Genomic DNA, 12,469 nt, shown 5'->3' with positions numbered 1-12,469 from the left:
ACAGAAGAACCAAAAACTACTTTTGGGGAACCTTTCTAGTTTTCTACAAAGTCTAATGCCACTTCGATAACTTTTTTAAAAATGTGAAAGAGTTAGTTCCACCCAAAGAGCTTAAAACATTTTATTTTGGCACATAAAGACCCCAGGTAACTGCAAATGGCTGCAAAGTAGCTTCTACATCAGTAGGAATGGAATTGGTTTCATACTGGGAAAAAAAACCCATCAGAGTCATCCTTAAAGGACCCCTGACCCCCACAAACCCTCCCCACAGGCCCCACCCTGGTCACCTTGTTAAGAGCTCGTACTCCTGTGAGGATGATATGGGAGTTTTCCACCTGGATCACCCGCTGGCCTAGCCTCACCAGATAGGCCCCGATTCCCAGGGAGCGGCAGGTCACCTGTGGGGACAGAGGGCTTTCTGAATTCCAGAGGAGCCGTGCCAAGGCCACACCGCTGGGCACAAACGGAAGGCCCCAGCCTATGGCAGCCTGAGTTAAGGACAGATGGAGAAAAAGCCATTTGTTGGAACTTGGCTTCTGCTATTATTTGGATCCTAAGTGGCCCCTAAAGGCCCATATATTGCAGGCTTGGCCCCCAGCTTGGCACTATTGGGTGTGGGGAAAACTTTAAGAGGTGGGAACTAGTAGAAGGTTCTTAGGTCACTGGGGGCGCATCCTTGAAGAGGACCTGGGACTCCTGCCCCCACCCTGGCTTCCTAACCACAAGATGAGCTAGTTTGCTCCACCACATGCTTCTGCTATGCAGCTCAGCCTTGCCATAGACCCCAAAGCAATAAGGCTGGAACCTCCAAACTCATAAGCCAAAATAAACTTTTTTCTTTATAAGCTGGTTACCTCAGGTGTCTGTTATAGTGACAGAAAGCTGAGCAACACAGTTTTCTATAAAAAAAAAAATCATGACTAACAAATAAGAGGGCTGCAAACACAAACAACAGATGCTGAATGTTTGGGCTCTTAAGACAATTGTGTGTAGCTCCTCAGACATCAGTTGCTTTACAGAAATCACAGCTTTTCACATAACCAAAAGCATGTCTGAGAGTGCATGGGAAAACTAGTGAAATCCAAATAAGGTCTATGCCATGTGGACAGTACTGTGCCACATCAACTTCCTGGTTTTGGTCCTGCTTAGGCAAGATGCTGTCATGGAGGAGGCTGGCCCTACAAGTTCTCTGCACCATCTTGTAAATTCTGGTGGGTCCTCAACAACTTCAAAGTTAAAAATCATGTATGTTGCATGTGTGTAGAAAACAAGCTGAAAAAAGACACTCATGCCTAATAATTCCCATCCTGGAAACTGAAGATGCAACAATGCATGTAAAAATAAAGCCTTGAATGACAGTTTATTATTAAAGAGTACTGCTACTAGTGCTGCTACTAGGCACAAAACATTTTTGGGAAGGTCATTAGGTTGGGCGGGTTATACTCATACCAGTTAAAGTCAGATAAAAGTTCTTCTACTTGGCATCTATGAATAAGAGATTAGACCCTGATTCAAACTAACCAACTATAAAAGGAAAGTTGTGATATAACTGTTAATCCTGAAACCAAACTGGATTCTGATCATATTAGAAAAAACTGTTGATTTGTTGTTGGGCATATTAAAAAGATTGCAGTTATATAAAAAAGGGGGGGAGGCAGGGCACAGTGGTACATGCTTATAATCCCAGCTACTTGGGAGGATGAGGCAAAGAGGATGCAAGTTCTAGGCCAGCATGAGCAACTTAAGGAGACCCTGTCTCAATTTAAAAAGAGAGAGAGAAACAAAAGGGTTTGGGATGTAGCTCAGAGGCATAGAACCCCTGGGTCCAGTCAATCCCCAGTACCACAAAAAGGAGGGGATCGTTATTTGTTAAAGGTCCACCTAAAGAATTAATGGGTGAAAAGACCCAATCAAAGAGTGGCTTTAAAATATTATAAAACAGGGGGATTGAGAAATAGAAAAGGTAGCATGTTGACAATTGGAGGTGCTATGTAATTGGCACACAGGGGTATTAGTAATTCTCTCCACTTCTGTGACTATTTTAAAGTTTCCAGAATAGAAAATTGAAAAGGAAGAGAAAATGGGAGGGGACTCACCATGCTGATGGTGATGATCTCATCGTAAGCCAAGGAGGACTCCCTGGCAATCATGCCTGAGCCCTTAATGTTCTCCACACCCAAGCCATCTTCTTTCCCAATGATGTCTATGATGACATACCTTCAAGAAGCAAGTACAGGTTAAAGACCCAGCTCTACCCTCAACAAATCAAGGCAGACACATTTCCCATGGACCAAGGCAGGAGGGTTGCGAAAGGTAAAGTACTGGAAGGGGATAAATCAGCCAGGGGAAAAATGGTAGCAGGGTCCAAAGGTACACATGGTGGCACACATCTGTAATCATAGCACTCTGGTAGGCAGAGGCAGGAGGATGGCAAGTTTGAATCCAGCCTGGAGAACGAGCAACTCAGTGAAACCTTTTCTCAAAATAAAAAATAAAAACAGGGGTTGAGGATGTAGCTCAGTGTAAAGGCCCCGAGTTCAATCCCCAATACTGAGCAAAAAAAAAAAAAAAGCAAGAAAGAAAGACCGTCATTTGCCATTGGTGCTCAAGTTTCTCAAAGGTCACATACAACATCAACCACGGCCACCCTTCTCCCAGCCATAGATGTCTGCCTCTTCAGAGGCTGGCCCAGGGAAATGTCACCCCTGCCAGAACAATTGAGACTGGGGTTTGGTCTACAGACAGATGAGGTACACAAAGGGAAGCCACTTAGTTCACGATCAGTCAGTCAATCAAGATCCCATGGCCATGTTGAGGAGAAACACTGTCCAAATGAATCCTTGTTAAAAATTCATAAATCCCTTTCATGTGTTACAGACTCTGAGAAGGGCTGCAGGAAAGGTGCTTTTGAGATTTCGTTTAACTTGGTGTTTCCCAAACGTATATGACTATAGAAATTAAAAGAAAAAATGTTTCCCCCATATATCAGTAACACTCCAGAAAATCACATGTGGAAAATTCTGATTGGGTCAGTCCCACTAAGAAAAACACAATTGAGCCTGGAAAAAACATTCCAGAGTCTTTGACATCACAAAGAGCAGATCCCTGTGTCCCATCCTTCTGACCTTCCTAAATTGCCAAATGACTAATGCATTGGTCTGGATAATTTGGTTGTAAAAAATGAGCCAATAGCTAGCTGCTGGGACATCAGGAGAGTCCAATTTACCTCTCCACTAATTGTGAGAAAAGATGACTTATTATTAGGATGACTAGGGTAGGTTTACCCTGGAAAATATCCCAAATATTTGTCACTAGTGCCCCAAATGGAAGCTGACATGTAGTTATGCACACCTGTAATCCCAGCTACTTGAGAGGCTGAGACAGGAGGATTGACAACTTCAAAGCCAGTTTAGGCAACAGTGACTTAATGAGACCTGGTCTCAAAATAAAACTAAAAAAAAAAAAAGGGCTAGGAATATAGCTCAGCAGTTGAGCTCTTGCCTAGCATCCATGAGGCCATGGGTTCCATCCCCAGTACTGTCAAAAAAAAAAAAGTAAAGCTTAGGGGTCCTATTGAGAGAGGAAACCACCCTTCCATACGGAATTGGGCAACTATGGGTTAACTACATTATTAGGCAACTATGGGTTAACTAGGTAACTATGCTATTTGTAGAATGCACCTGAGTAACCATGACAACTTCTGTAATCTGTCACCAAAGGAGCATAACAGACTCAGAAAGTACTGCCAGAACTCTTTGCTCTTCCCCTGCTGCTCTGATTTGTGTAAATCCTGCTTGCTACATTTCCGGGGAAACTCCAATGGAATTAACCTTCATAGATGTAAAAAGAGGTGTATAAAGAAGTGCAAACTTCTATTTGGGGCTCTTGACACTGACAGGAGTCATTCACTGAGCTACTGGCATGAAAAGCCCCTCTTTGCTCCTATCTTTGTGTTAAGAGTGGTCTGTCTGTGTCTTCACAGTTTCCTGCTTCATTATTATACAAACACCACCCCCACAGGCCTCATGGGAAAAAGATGGAGTCCTCAGTAGTGGCTGAAATTAACCAGTGACACAATCGAGGCACTACCTGAGAAGTCGTTTACCTGGATTCTCCTCCTTCTTCAATGTGTTTGCAGTGGACAGTGTTCAGGGAACTGATTCTGGTGTAGTCTTGGGGAGTCAGGTACAGGTATTTAAATCCCTTAAGAAAAACACTTCAGTGAGTCTATGAATGCAGTTCCCAGCACTGGACAGCCACTGTCTTTTTTTCAAATGTTAGCACTGTAGGGTGGATATTAATAACCTGTCCATACCGTATTAATATGCCACTATTAACACCACTCCAATACAGCTACAGACAGAGGTCTGCTCTGAGCTCAGCACCTTCTGCTTATCCTTACAACACAATCTCATGGTCTTCCTGACCTCTCTGCTTCAGAATTTCTCAATCTTTTCATTATCATTCCCCTAAAGAGCATTCTGAGATTTTTTTCCTTATTGCTAGCAGCCCCCTATAAAATTTTAATATGAAAGATATACTGTTTATGCACTGTTTACATACTGTCCGTATATATGTACATACACAGGTTGAATATCCTTATCCAAAGTGGTTGGGACCAAGCGTTTTGGACTTCAGATATTTTCAAATTTTGAAACTTGAGTTATGATTTAAAAATACAGTGAATATTAATTTTAAAAAAATTATTATAGTAAAAGACACATTGCCATTAATCCTCCTCAAAATACTCCCCCTGACTTTGAACACATTTATCCCATCATTCTTGTTACTTTCTGAAGCTGTTCTGTAAGTCCTCTTTCACAAGGGTCTTTAATTGCACTTTCTGCCTTTCTTGATATCTTAAATCAACTGAAAACATTTACCTTTCATGGTCATTTTGACTTTGGGAGAGAGCCAGGAGTCACATGGTGCCAGATCCAGTGAATAAGGTAAATGAGGACACAACACTGTGTTTTTACAAGCCTGCCTTTCTGTTGGGTGACACATGGCAGAACCATTCACCCTAGTTTTCTTAATTACACCTCATAAAGACACTCACAAAAGAAGACATTCAGAACTGTTTCAAGAAGTGACAAGAATGATGGGATAAGTGTGCTTAAAGTTAGGGGGAATATTTTGAGAATGAATGGCTATATATCTTTTACTGTAATGCATTTAAAATTTTTAAACTTTTACTGTATATTTCAATCACACCTTGTATTTGCATGTACACCATGAGATATCTTTGGGATGGGACCTAAGTCTAAACACAAAATTCATTTCTGTTTCATATGTACCATATATATACATACATAGGCCAAAGGCAATTTTAACCACGTTTTAATAACTGTGCCTTCAGTGTGACCAGTTACATGAAGTGCTATATGAGCTTTTCTACTTGGGTGATCACATCAGTGCTCAAGAATTCCACATAAAATCCAGCATTCTGGATTTCAGATTTCTGAATTAGAAATGTTCTACCTGCTTAAGAAAAGAACTTTTGCTGCTCCCCAAAATAAATACTGGGCCAGGTACAATGGTTTACACCTGAAATTATAGCTACTTGGGAAGCTGAGGCAGGAGGAGTCCAAGTTCAAGGTCAGTCTAGCCAACTTAGTGAGTCCCTAGTTCAAAATATAAAGAGAGGACAGGCAGTGTAGCTCAGTGGAGAGCTCTTGCCTAGCATGTCACAAACACTGGGTTCAATCTCAGTACTGCAAACAAACCAAAGTCTCATTGGTGGAAAAGCAGCATTGCAGTCTTATGGACACACGTGGTGGCTGGAAAGAATTGACTGTTCCCTGCAGATTCATCATGCAAAGACAGGTGTGGAATTTTCCACATGGAGCATCATGTTGGCACTCAAAAATCCTGAGATTTTGCAGCATTTCCAATTTTGGGCTTTAGGATTTGGGATCCCAACCTGTACTAGCTAAGCAGCATGGCACCGCCACCCCAGGTCCACAACGTACTTTGTGTGGGTTCTCTGGGTCCACCCAGGCCACCTGGAACATGGGTTTGATTTCATCTGCCAGGCCAATTCGGGCCCCGCTGTTGGCTGCCAGGTAGATTTTGGGGATGCCCCGTGCCCGGGCCAGCTCTGATGCCCGCTGGTACACCATGTCCTCCCGTATGCCGAAGGATCCAATGCGGTAGGTTATGTCATTGCTGATGACGATCACATGCCGCCCTTCCGGATACTCTGGAGTCTTAAGCATCATTTTGAAAGCCACCATGCCTACCTGTCAGGGAGAAGAGGGCCCAAGGAAAACAGTTTGGTTCTTCACCAGAAACATCTTAGAAAGGCAGGCTCCCCTGAGGTGGGCAGAGCTGAGCACCTACCTCATTGCTGCCAGGAAGTCGATTCATCTCCACCAACTGGTCCTGAGAGTCCAGCACTAACTCAGTATATGTCAAGATGTCTTTGGGAAACTTGTCTGGGGAGCCCCACAGTTTAAAGAGAGCCTGGGAGGGGGAAGGAAAGAGTGAAAAATTAAAGTCATCAGAGGGAAATATTGTCCTTTCCGCTTGGAGATGACTTGTCATAATACCAGGGCGAATTTCCTAGTTCTTTTTTTTTTTTAAATATGAAACATTTAAAGCATATCAAAAACTGAAACAAAACAAATGCACAAAAAAACCCATGTAGAATAATAAATGAATGCCTGGGCACTCATCTGGTGGCTTTATCAAATTTTAATATTTTCATAATTTCTTGAGATTTTTTTTTCTTTTTGAGATGAGGGTTCACTGTGTTGCCCAGACTGGCCTCAAACTCCTGGGCCTAAGACATACCAGCTTCCCAGGTGGGCCATAGGTGCCCATCACCAGGCCTGGCTCTACTTGACATTTTTTAAAGATGAGGTTGAGTCCCTTTCCCACATAAAAACCCCAAGAATACCTTGTCCTGAATTTAGTATCTACCATTCCTGCATGCTTTTGATTTTACTTCATCATATATGCATACACTGAAGGTACATAGTATTACTGTGCATGACAAACTTTCTATAAATATTATCATACTAAACATATTCTTCTGCAACCTACTTTTTCTATTTTCATTTTTGTTGGAGAGATTTATAACATTGATAATATTTAGCTCTAGTTTATTTCACTATCCCTGCTGTGTAGTTTTACAGTGGGAATATAATTTGTTTACTCATAAGCCTATTGGGTTGTAGCTAGTTCTACAATAATGCTCTAATTAATGTTCTTATGGTTTCTTCTTAGAAACATGAGATTTCTCCAATATAAAAATATATAAAATATATCTACATAATGTTTGTGCATAAATACATATGTGTATATATACACACACAAATGCACACACACATACACACACTCCTACTGGAGTTGCTGGGTCAGAGAATGTGAAGCTTCAACTTGATACTATAAAATTGCCCCCCAATTTTTTGAACCCCTTCACAGGATCAGTAAATATATAAGAGCTCATTTGTATTTTTAATGTTTATTCATCTGTTAAGTATGAAATTATACATGGTATTGATCCCTATTTTGCTTATATTAATGAGGTTAGTGCCTTTTTTGTTATTAACTGTATGAGTTTCTTTTTTTTTAGTTTTGCTTCTTTTTTTCCAATTTTTTTTCTTTATTAGTACACATTTGCAGCGCATAATGTTTACCTTCATCATGGGAGAGGTGCATGTACATAAAACATCTTAATTCTGCTTCCCCCCACCATGTCTTGGTCCCCTTCTTATCAGCAAAAGATCCATCTTCCTGTTTCCTATTACGAATCTTTATTTTGCTCTTTATTTATACTTCCAGTTTCCACTGTGGAAATCAGTATGGAGATTCCTCAAAAAGCTAAAGTAGAAATTCCACTGGACCCAGACATTCCCCTTCTACAGCCATCGTATTGCAGTGACCCACGCACAGCCACGCTTAGAGTGGCACAACTCACAGGAGCTGAACTTTGGAAGCAGCCTGTGTGCCCAGCAGCAGAGGAATGGATGAAGAAAATGCGACGTTTACACACAACAGAGCACTACTCAGTGTTTTCCTTTTAAATCAGTAAAATCTGCAGTTGTTCCCCCTTTCAATTGTTTTCAAGTTTTCATTTTTGCAGAGATTGCTTTTCTAACTTTTCAGAGAAACAGATTTTTTTATTTATGCTACCAACCTTTTCAGAAATCTTATTGAGTTTTCCAAATTTTAATTTTCCCCCATGTCTTTATGTTTACTTTTTAACTTTTTTTTTCTTGGCTTTTTGAGTTGGATGCTGAGTTCTCTTGCTTTTTCATTTTTCTTGTTTCAAATAAATTCAGCCACAGCCATAAAATCTCTGTGCTCACATGCACATACTTCCGGACTTGTTGTTACTCAGTTCTATTTCCAAGTTCACTCCTTATTTCTTTCTTAACACAAGGGTTATTCAATATACTTTTGTTTGTTTCTCTAAGTATGAGATTTTTTTAAACAATCCTTCTGTTACTCGGTTACAGTTTTATTGGATCATGGTTACAGAATGGTGTCCAAGGTGGCTTGTGATTTGGAATTCACGGTGGTTTTCCTCCTAGGCTGACACACCGTCTATTCTCACAGTGGCTTCATGCAACCTTGGCAGAATCAAGGTCTATTTATTGAGCTATGTGCACACCTATTGCCACTATTAGCCATCCTCTCCAATGTGTAAAACAATGAGTCATGGCCTCTTAAGTCCCTTTACAACCACTGAGCCTCAAATTTTGTGTTGCCTGCTAACCAAATCGTCACCTAAACTTTTTCTTTTTTTTTTTTTTGGTACCGGGGATCGAACTCAGCTCCTTGCGCTTGCAGGGCAGGTGGCAGAACCACTGAGCTAAATCCCCGGCCCCACTTAAACTTTCTTGCTGGTTTATCTTTGATAGCGTGTCTTTCCTTAAATCCCTTTATCTAAAAAACATACAATATACATTTGTTTGGCATATGTTTCTCCATGATGGTTAACTGCTGAAAATTTTTATGTATTTGTTTTCATCATCAACCAAATCTGAGAATGAATTTCCTTCTGCGAGTTGTCTTATTCACATTACTGACATTATGATACTTTGTATTTATGGGGTTTTTTGTTTTTCTGGGGGTTTTTTTGGTACCGGGGATGGAACTTGGGTCCTTGAGTTTGCTAGGCAGGCGGCGAAACCACTGAGCTAAATCCCCGGCCCTGTATTTACGTTTTTGTTTGTTTCTTTTTTCTCCTTATTACTATTTAGGTAGAGTTTTGTTGTTTTCTGGTGGCTTAAAAAATTATCTATTCTAGGTTTCACTTTCTTACAGTTCTCTTTATTTTATTACTCAAGACCCACAATGTGACTTTTCCTATGGGTTTCTGGGCCATCAGTTTTCCTGTCTCCTTGGAAGGTGAGCGCGGCTGCCTCCCGCTCTCCCCAGAAGCCCTGATGTCCCTACACAGGAGCCACCTACGGCAGCCTCCTGCAGGCTGGTTTCTAGGTTCCTTTCGGTTTGCTGTCCTTGCTCCTTGTTGGTGTTATCACCGCTTACAAAGAAAGCAGATGGGGACTCTCCGATCTTAGTCTTACAGCTTTCTTTAACGCCAGAAGGTTATCAGGCACTATTCGGTGAAGTCTCATTTCCTGGGTGTTTCTCCGACTTGATCTCCCACACGAGGAGGACTGATTCCCTCAACCCCTCCTTGAGCTTCCCGTCGTGCCATGCCCTTGTCCCTGGCTGAGGTGTTGGGAGCTCTTCGGAGCTTTCCAGTTTATGTCTCACCTCTTGGCTGAGGTCACCTGCAGTTGATCCGCAGCCCCGCCCTTACAGAAGTGCTGGGGACAGAACCCAGGCCTGCTCGCCCGCCAGGCCTCGCACCACCCTAATTTGGCTTCTTTACTCCATTGATTTACGACCCTGAGTGCACCTGATCTCATCTAATTGCTTTATGAACATTCTATAGATCATCTGGCTCTGATTCTTTGATGGTGATAAACACTAACAGGGACTTGTCTTTTCTACACAAATACTTTTAGTTTAATGTATTCAAACTTAAGAATTTTTCCTGTACAGTTAATGCTTTTAACTGACACCAAGTAGCTATAATCCTCTTGAAATTTATTTTTATTTACTAGATGAGGTAGAGATCTAAATTTGCTTTTTCTCATTTAAGAGCAATGTCTCTGCATCTTTTATTGAAGTTAATCCCCCTGATTCATGATCACACCTCTGCTTCTTTGATGAGTGGTTCTGATTCTAGGCTCCATTCTGTCCTACTGGACTATTTGCTTCTATCACAGTAATACTACATTGTCTTAATTACTATTGCTTAAAATAAGTTATGACATCTGCTAAAATGAGTCCTCTGATTTTTGTCCTTTTTTAAACTGTTTTGGCTATTCACAGGTTTTTGCTTTTCTGTAAAATTTTAGGATCACCTTATCATGTTTCACCAAAACAAAAAAACCAAAGCTCTCTGGAACCATATTGAACTTATTAGTTTGGACAAAAGTAACATCTTCACAATTTGGAACATCCCATGATCCCTGAACATGGTACATCTCTCCACTTATTTAGGCTTACAGTATTTTAATACAGCTATATAATTTCCTCCATAAGGGAAATTCCTCTTCTGCGCTTTTTGTTTGAATTATTCCTAGGTCAATCTGGTGTTATGAATGGTATTTTTACCATTCATACCATTGTATAATTACTGATGGTATATGGGAATGCAATTGATTTTTTGTGTAATGATTTGGTGTCTAGCAACCTTGCTGTATCTCTAACTGCTTCTATGGATTCTCTTAGATTTCTTACATATCTTCTGTAAATCCCACCATTTTTCTTTTTTTCTTTCCAGTTTTTATAACTTTTCTTTCCTATCCTTTTATTGCATCAGTGAGGAACTTGAGCAAAGAATGAGGAAAAGAAGTGGTGATAATGGATATTTCTATCTTAAATGTTTCTTTCTTTTCTTTTCTTTTTGGTACGAGGGATCGAACTCAGGAACTTGCACTTGCAAGGCAGGCGGTGGAACCACTGTGCTAAATCCCCAGCCCTTAAATTTTTCTTTAAAGAATACATCTAACATTTCATCATAAATGCTGTTAATTTTAGACTGATATATTTTATCACGACACATAAATTTCTTTTTATTCCTAATTTCTTTAAAGTTTTTATTATTAATAGATAATAAAATAATAATAAGATGCTGTTTTGTCAAACACTTTTTTTGTACCTATTGAGAAATTTTTTCTTAATCTAATAAACATCTTCATATCCAATCAAGTCACAGGAAAAGCCCTACTGGCCTAAACTTTTTTTTTTTTGGTACCAGGGATTGAACTCGGGACCCTGCACTTGCAAGGCAGGCAGGGGAACCACTGAGCTAAATCCCTGGCCCATGGCCTAAACTTTTTAAAAAAATCATTAATAAATGTTATTTGGTAATATTTTACTATTTTTATGTCTATGTTCATAAATGAAACAGAAAATTTCCCTTTTCCTAAAGTCTTTATCTGGGAATAGCATTAAGGTAATAACTTGATAAAATGAGTTAAGAAGCATTCATTTTTTTTCTACCCTAAGAGTAATTTATATACAAAGAATAATTTATATGCACTTACCCCCTCCCTCCCTTTTCCCAGTACTAAGGATTGAACCCAAGGAGCACTGAACTATATTCCCTGTTCTTTTAATTTTTATGTAATTTTTATTTATTTTGTGGCACTGGGATTGAATCCAGTCTCACACATGCTAGGCAAGCCCTCTAGCACTAGGCTACATGCCCAGCTGCACAACCCCTTCTATTTATTTGGAGATAGAGCCTTGCTAAGTTTCCCAGGTGGCCTTGAGCTTGCCATCCTCTAACCTCACCCCCCTGAGTAGCTGGGATTACAGAAGTGTTTCTTAAAGATTGAGCAGAAATTGTTTTAAAACCACCTGGGCCCAACTCTGGTGGATAGATTCTTTTTTAAAAACTATTAATTTATTTAACACTTATAATGTATTCTGATCAGAATTTCTAGTTCTTCTTGACTTAGTTTTGATGAGATATATTTTCCCTGGAAATATTCCATTAAATCTAAGTTTGCCTCTCATTCAAGTTCAAATGCATACACATGGTATTCTCTGTTTTTATCTAAAAGAAAGGCTGCATTTGCTCCTGATTTAGTCACACTCTTTCTTTTATGACCTCTGAGGTCTGAGGCAAAAGAATATAGACAATGACATTCTAATCATAAAAGTTTCCATTTATTATCCACCTACTGAATATCTTACATATATTTCTCCAACACCCTTGTGACATAGGTTGTCTATGTCCTCATTTAACGGAGGAGGAAACTGAGGCCCATGGAGGGAAAGAAACCTGCCCAGGGACAACAGGAAGCAAATGAATTATCTAGGATTCAGGCCCAAGTCTGAGTGACTCTAGAGAGCAGCTTTGCCTTCTATTTTCGTCTCCTCTACCTGATGCACAGGCTGAAGTAGGACACTCCCTGCCTACGGTGACCTGACC

At 40.2% G+C, this 12,469-nt stretch overlaps 1 protein-coding gene across 7 annotated transcripts in view; it reads right to left on the bottom strand.

The window, feature by feature from the left end:
• The window catches only part of LOC101717399 (acetyl-CoA carboxylase 2), a 157,379-nt gene that overhangs the window by 14,319 nt on the left and 130,591 nt on the right, over positions 1-12,469 (bottom strand). For all 7 annotated transcript variants that reach the window (XR_015446236.1, XM_087198197.1, XM_013071717.3 and 4 more), the window contains 5 exons: positions 6,343-6,465; positions 5,973-6,242; positions 4,106-4,203; positions 2,097-2,217; positions 288-398 (listed from right to left, as the gene is read on the bottom strand). Coding sequence is in view for 6 of the 7 variants with exons in the window: in XM_087198197.1 (XP_087054323.1) it covers positions 288-398; positions 2,097-2,217; positions 4,106-4,203; positions 5,973-6,242; positions 6,343-6,465 (723 nt within the window). In the remaining variant the exon portion in view is untranslated. The remainder of the gene's footprint in view (positions 1-287; positions 399-2,096; positions 2,218-4,105; positions 4,204-5,972; positions 6,243-6,342; positions 6,466-12,469) is intronic.

Source organism: Heterocephalus glaber, unplaced genomic scaffold (assembly GCF_053883595.1).
Source record: "Heterocephalus glaber isolate CG9 unplaced genomic scaffold, H.glaber_assembly_v1.0 deba00001687, whole genome shotgun sequence".
NCBI lineage: Eukaryota > Metazoa > Chordata > Mammalia > Rodentia > Bathyergidae > Heterocephalus > Heterocephalus glaber.
Note: the sequence above shows the minus strand (reverse complement) of the source record. Positions and strands in the feature narration are given on the sequence as shown.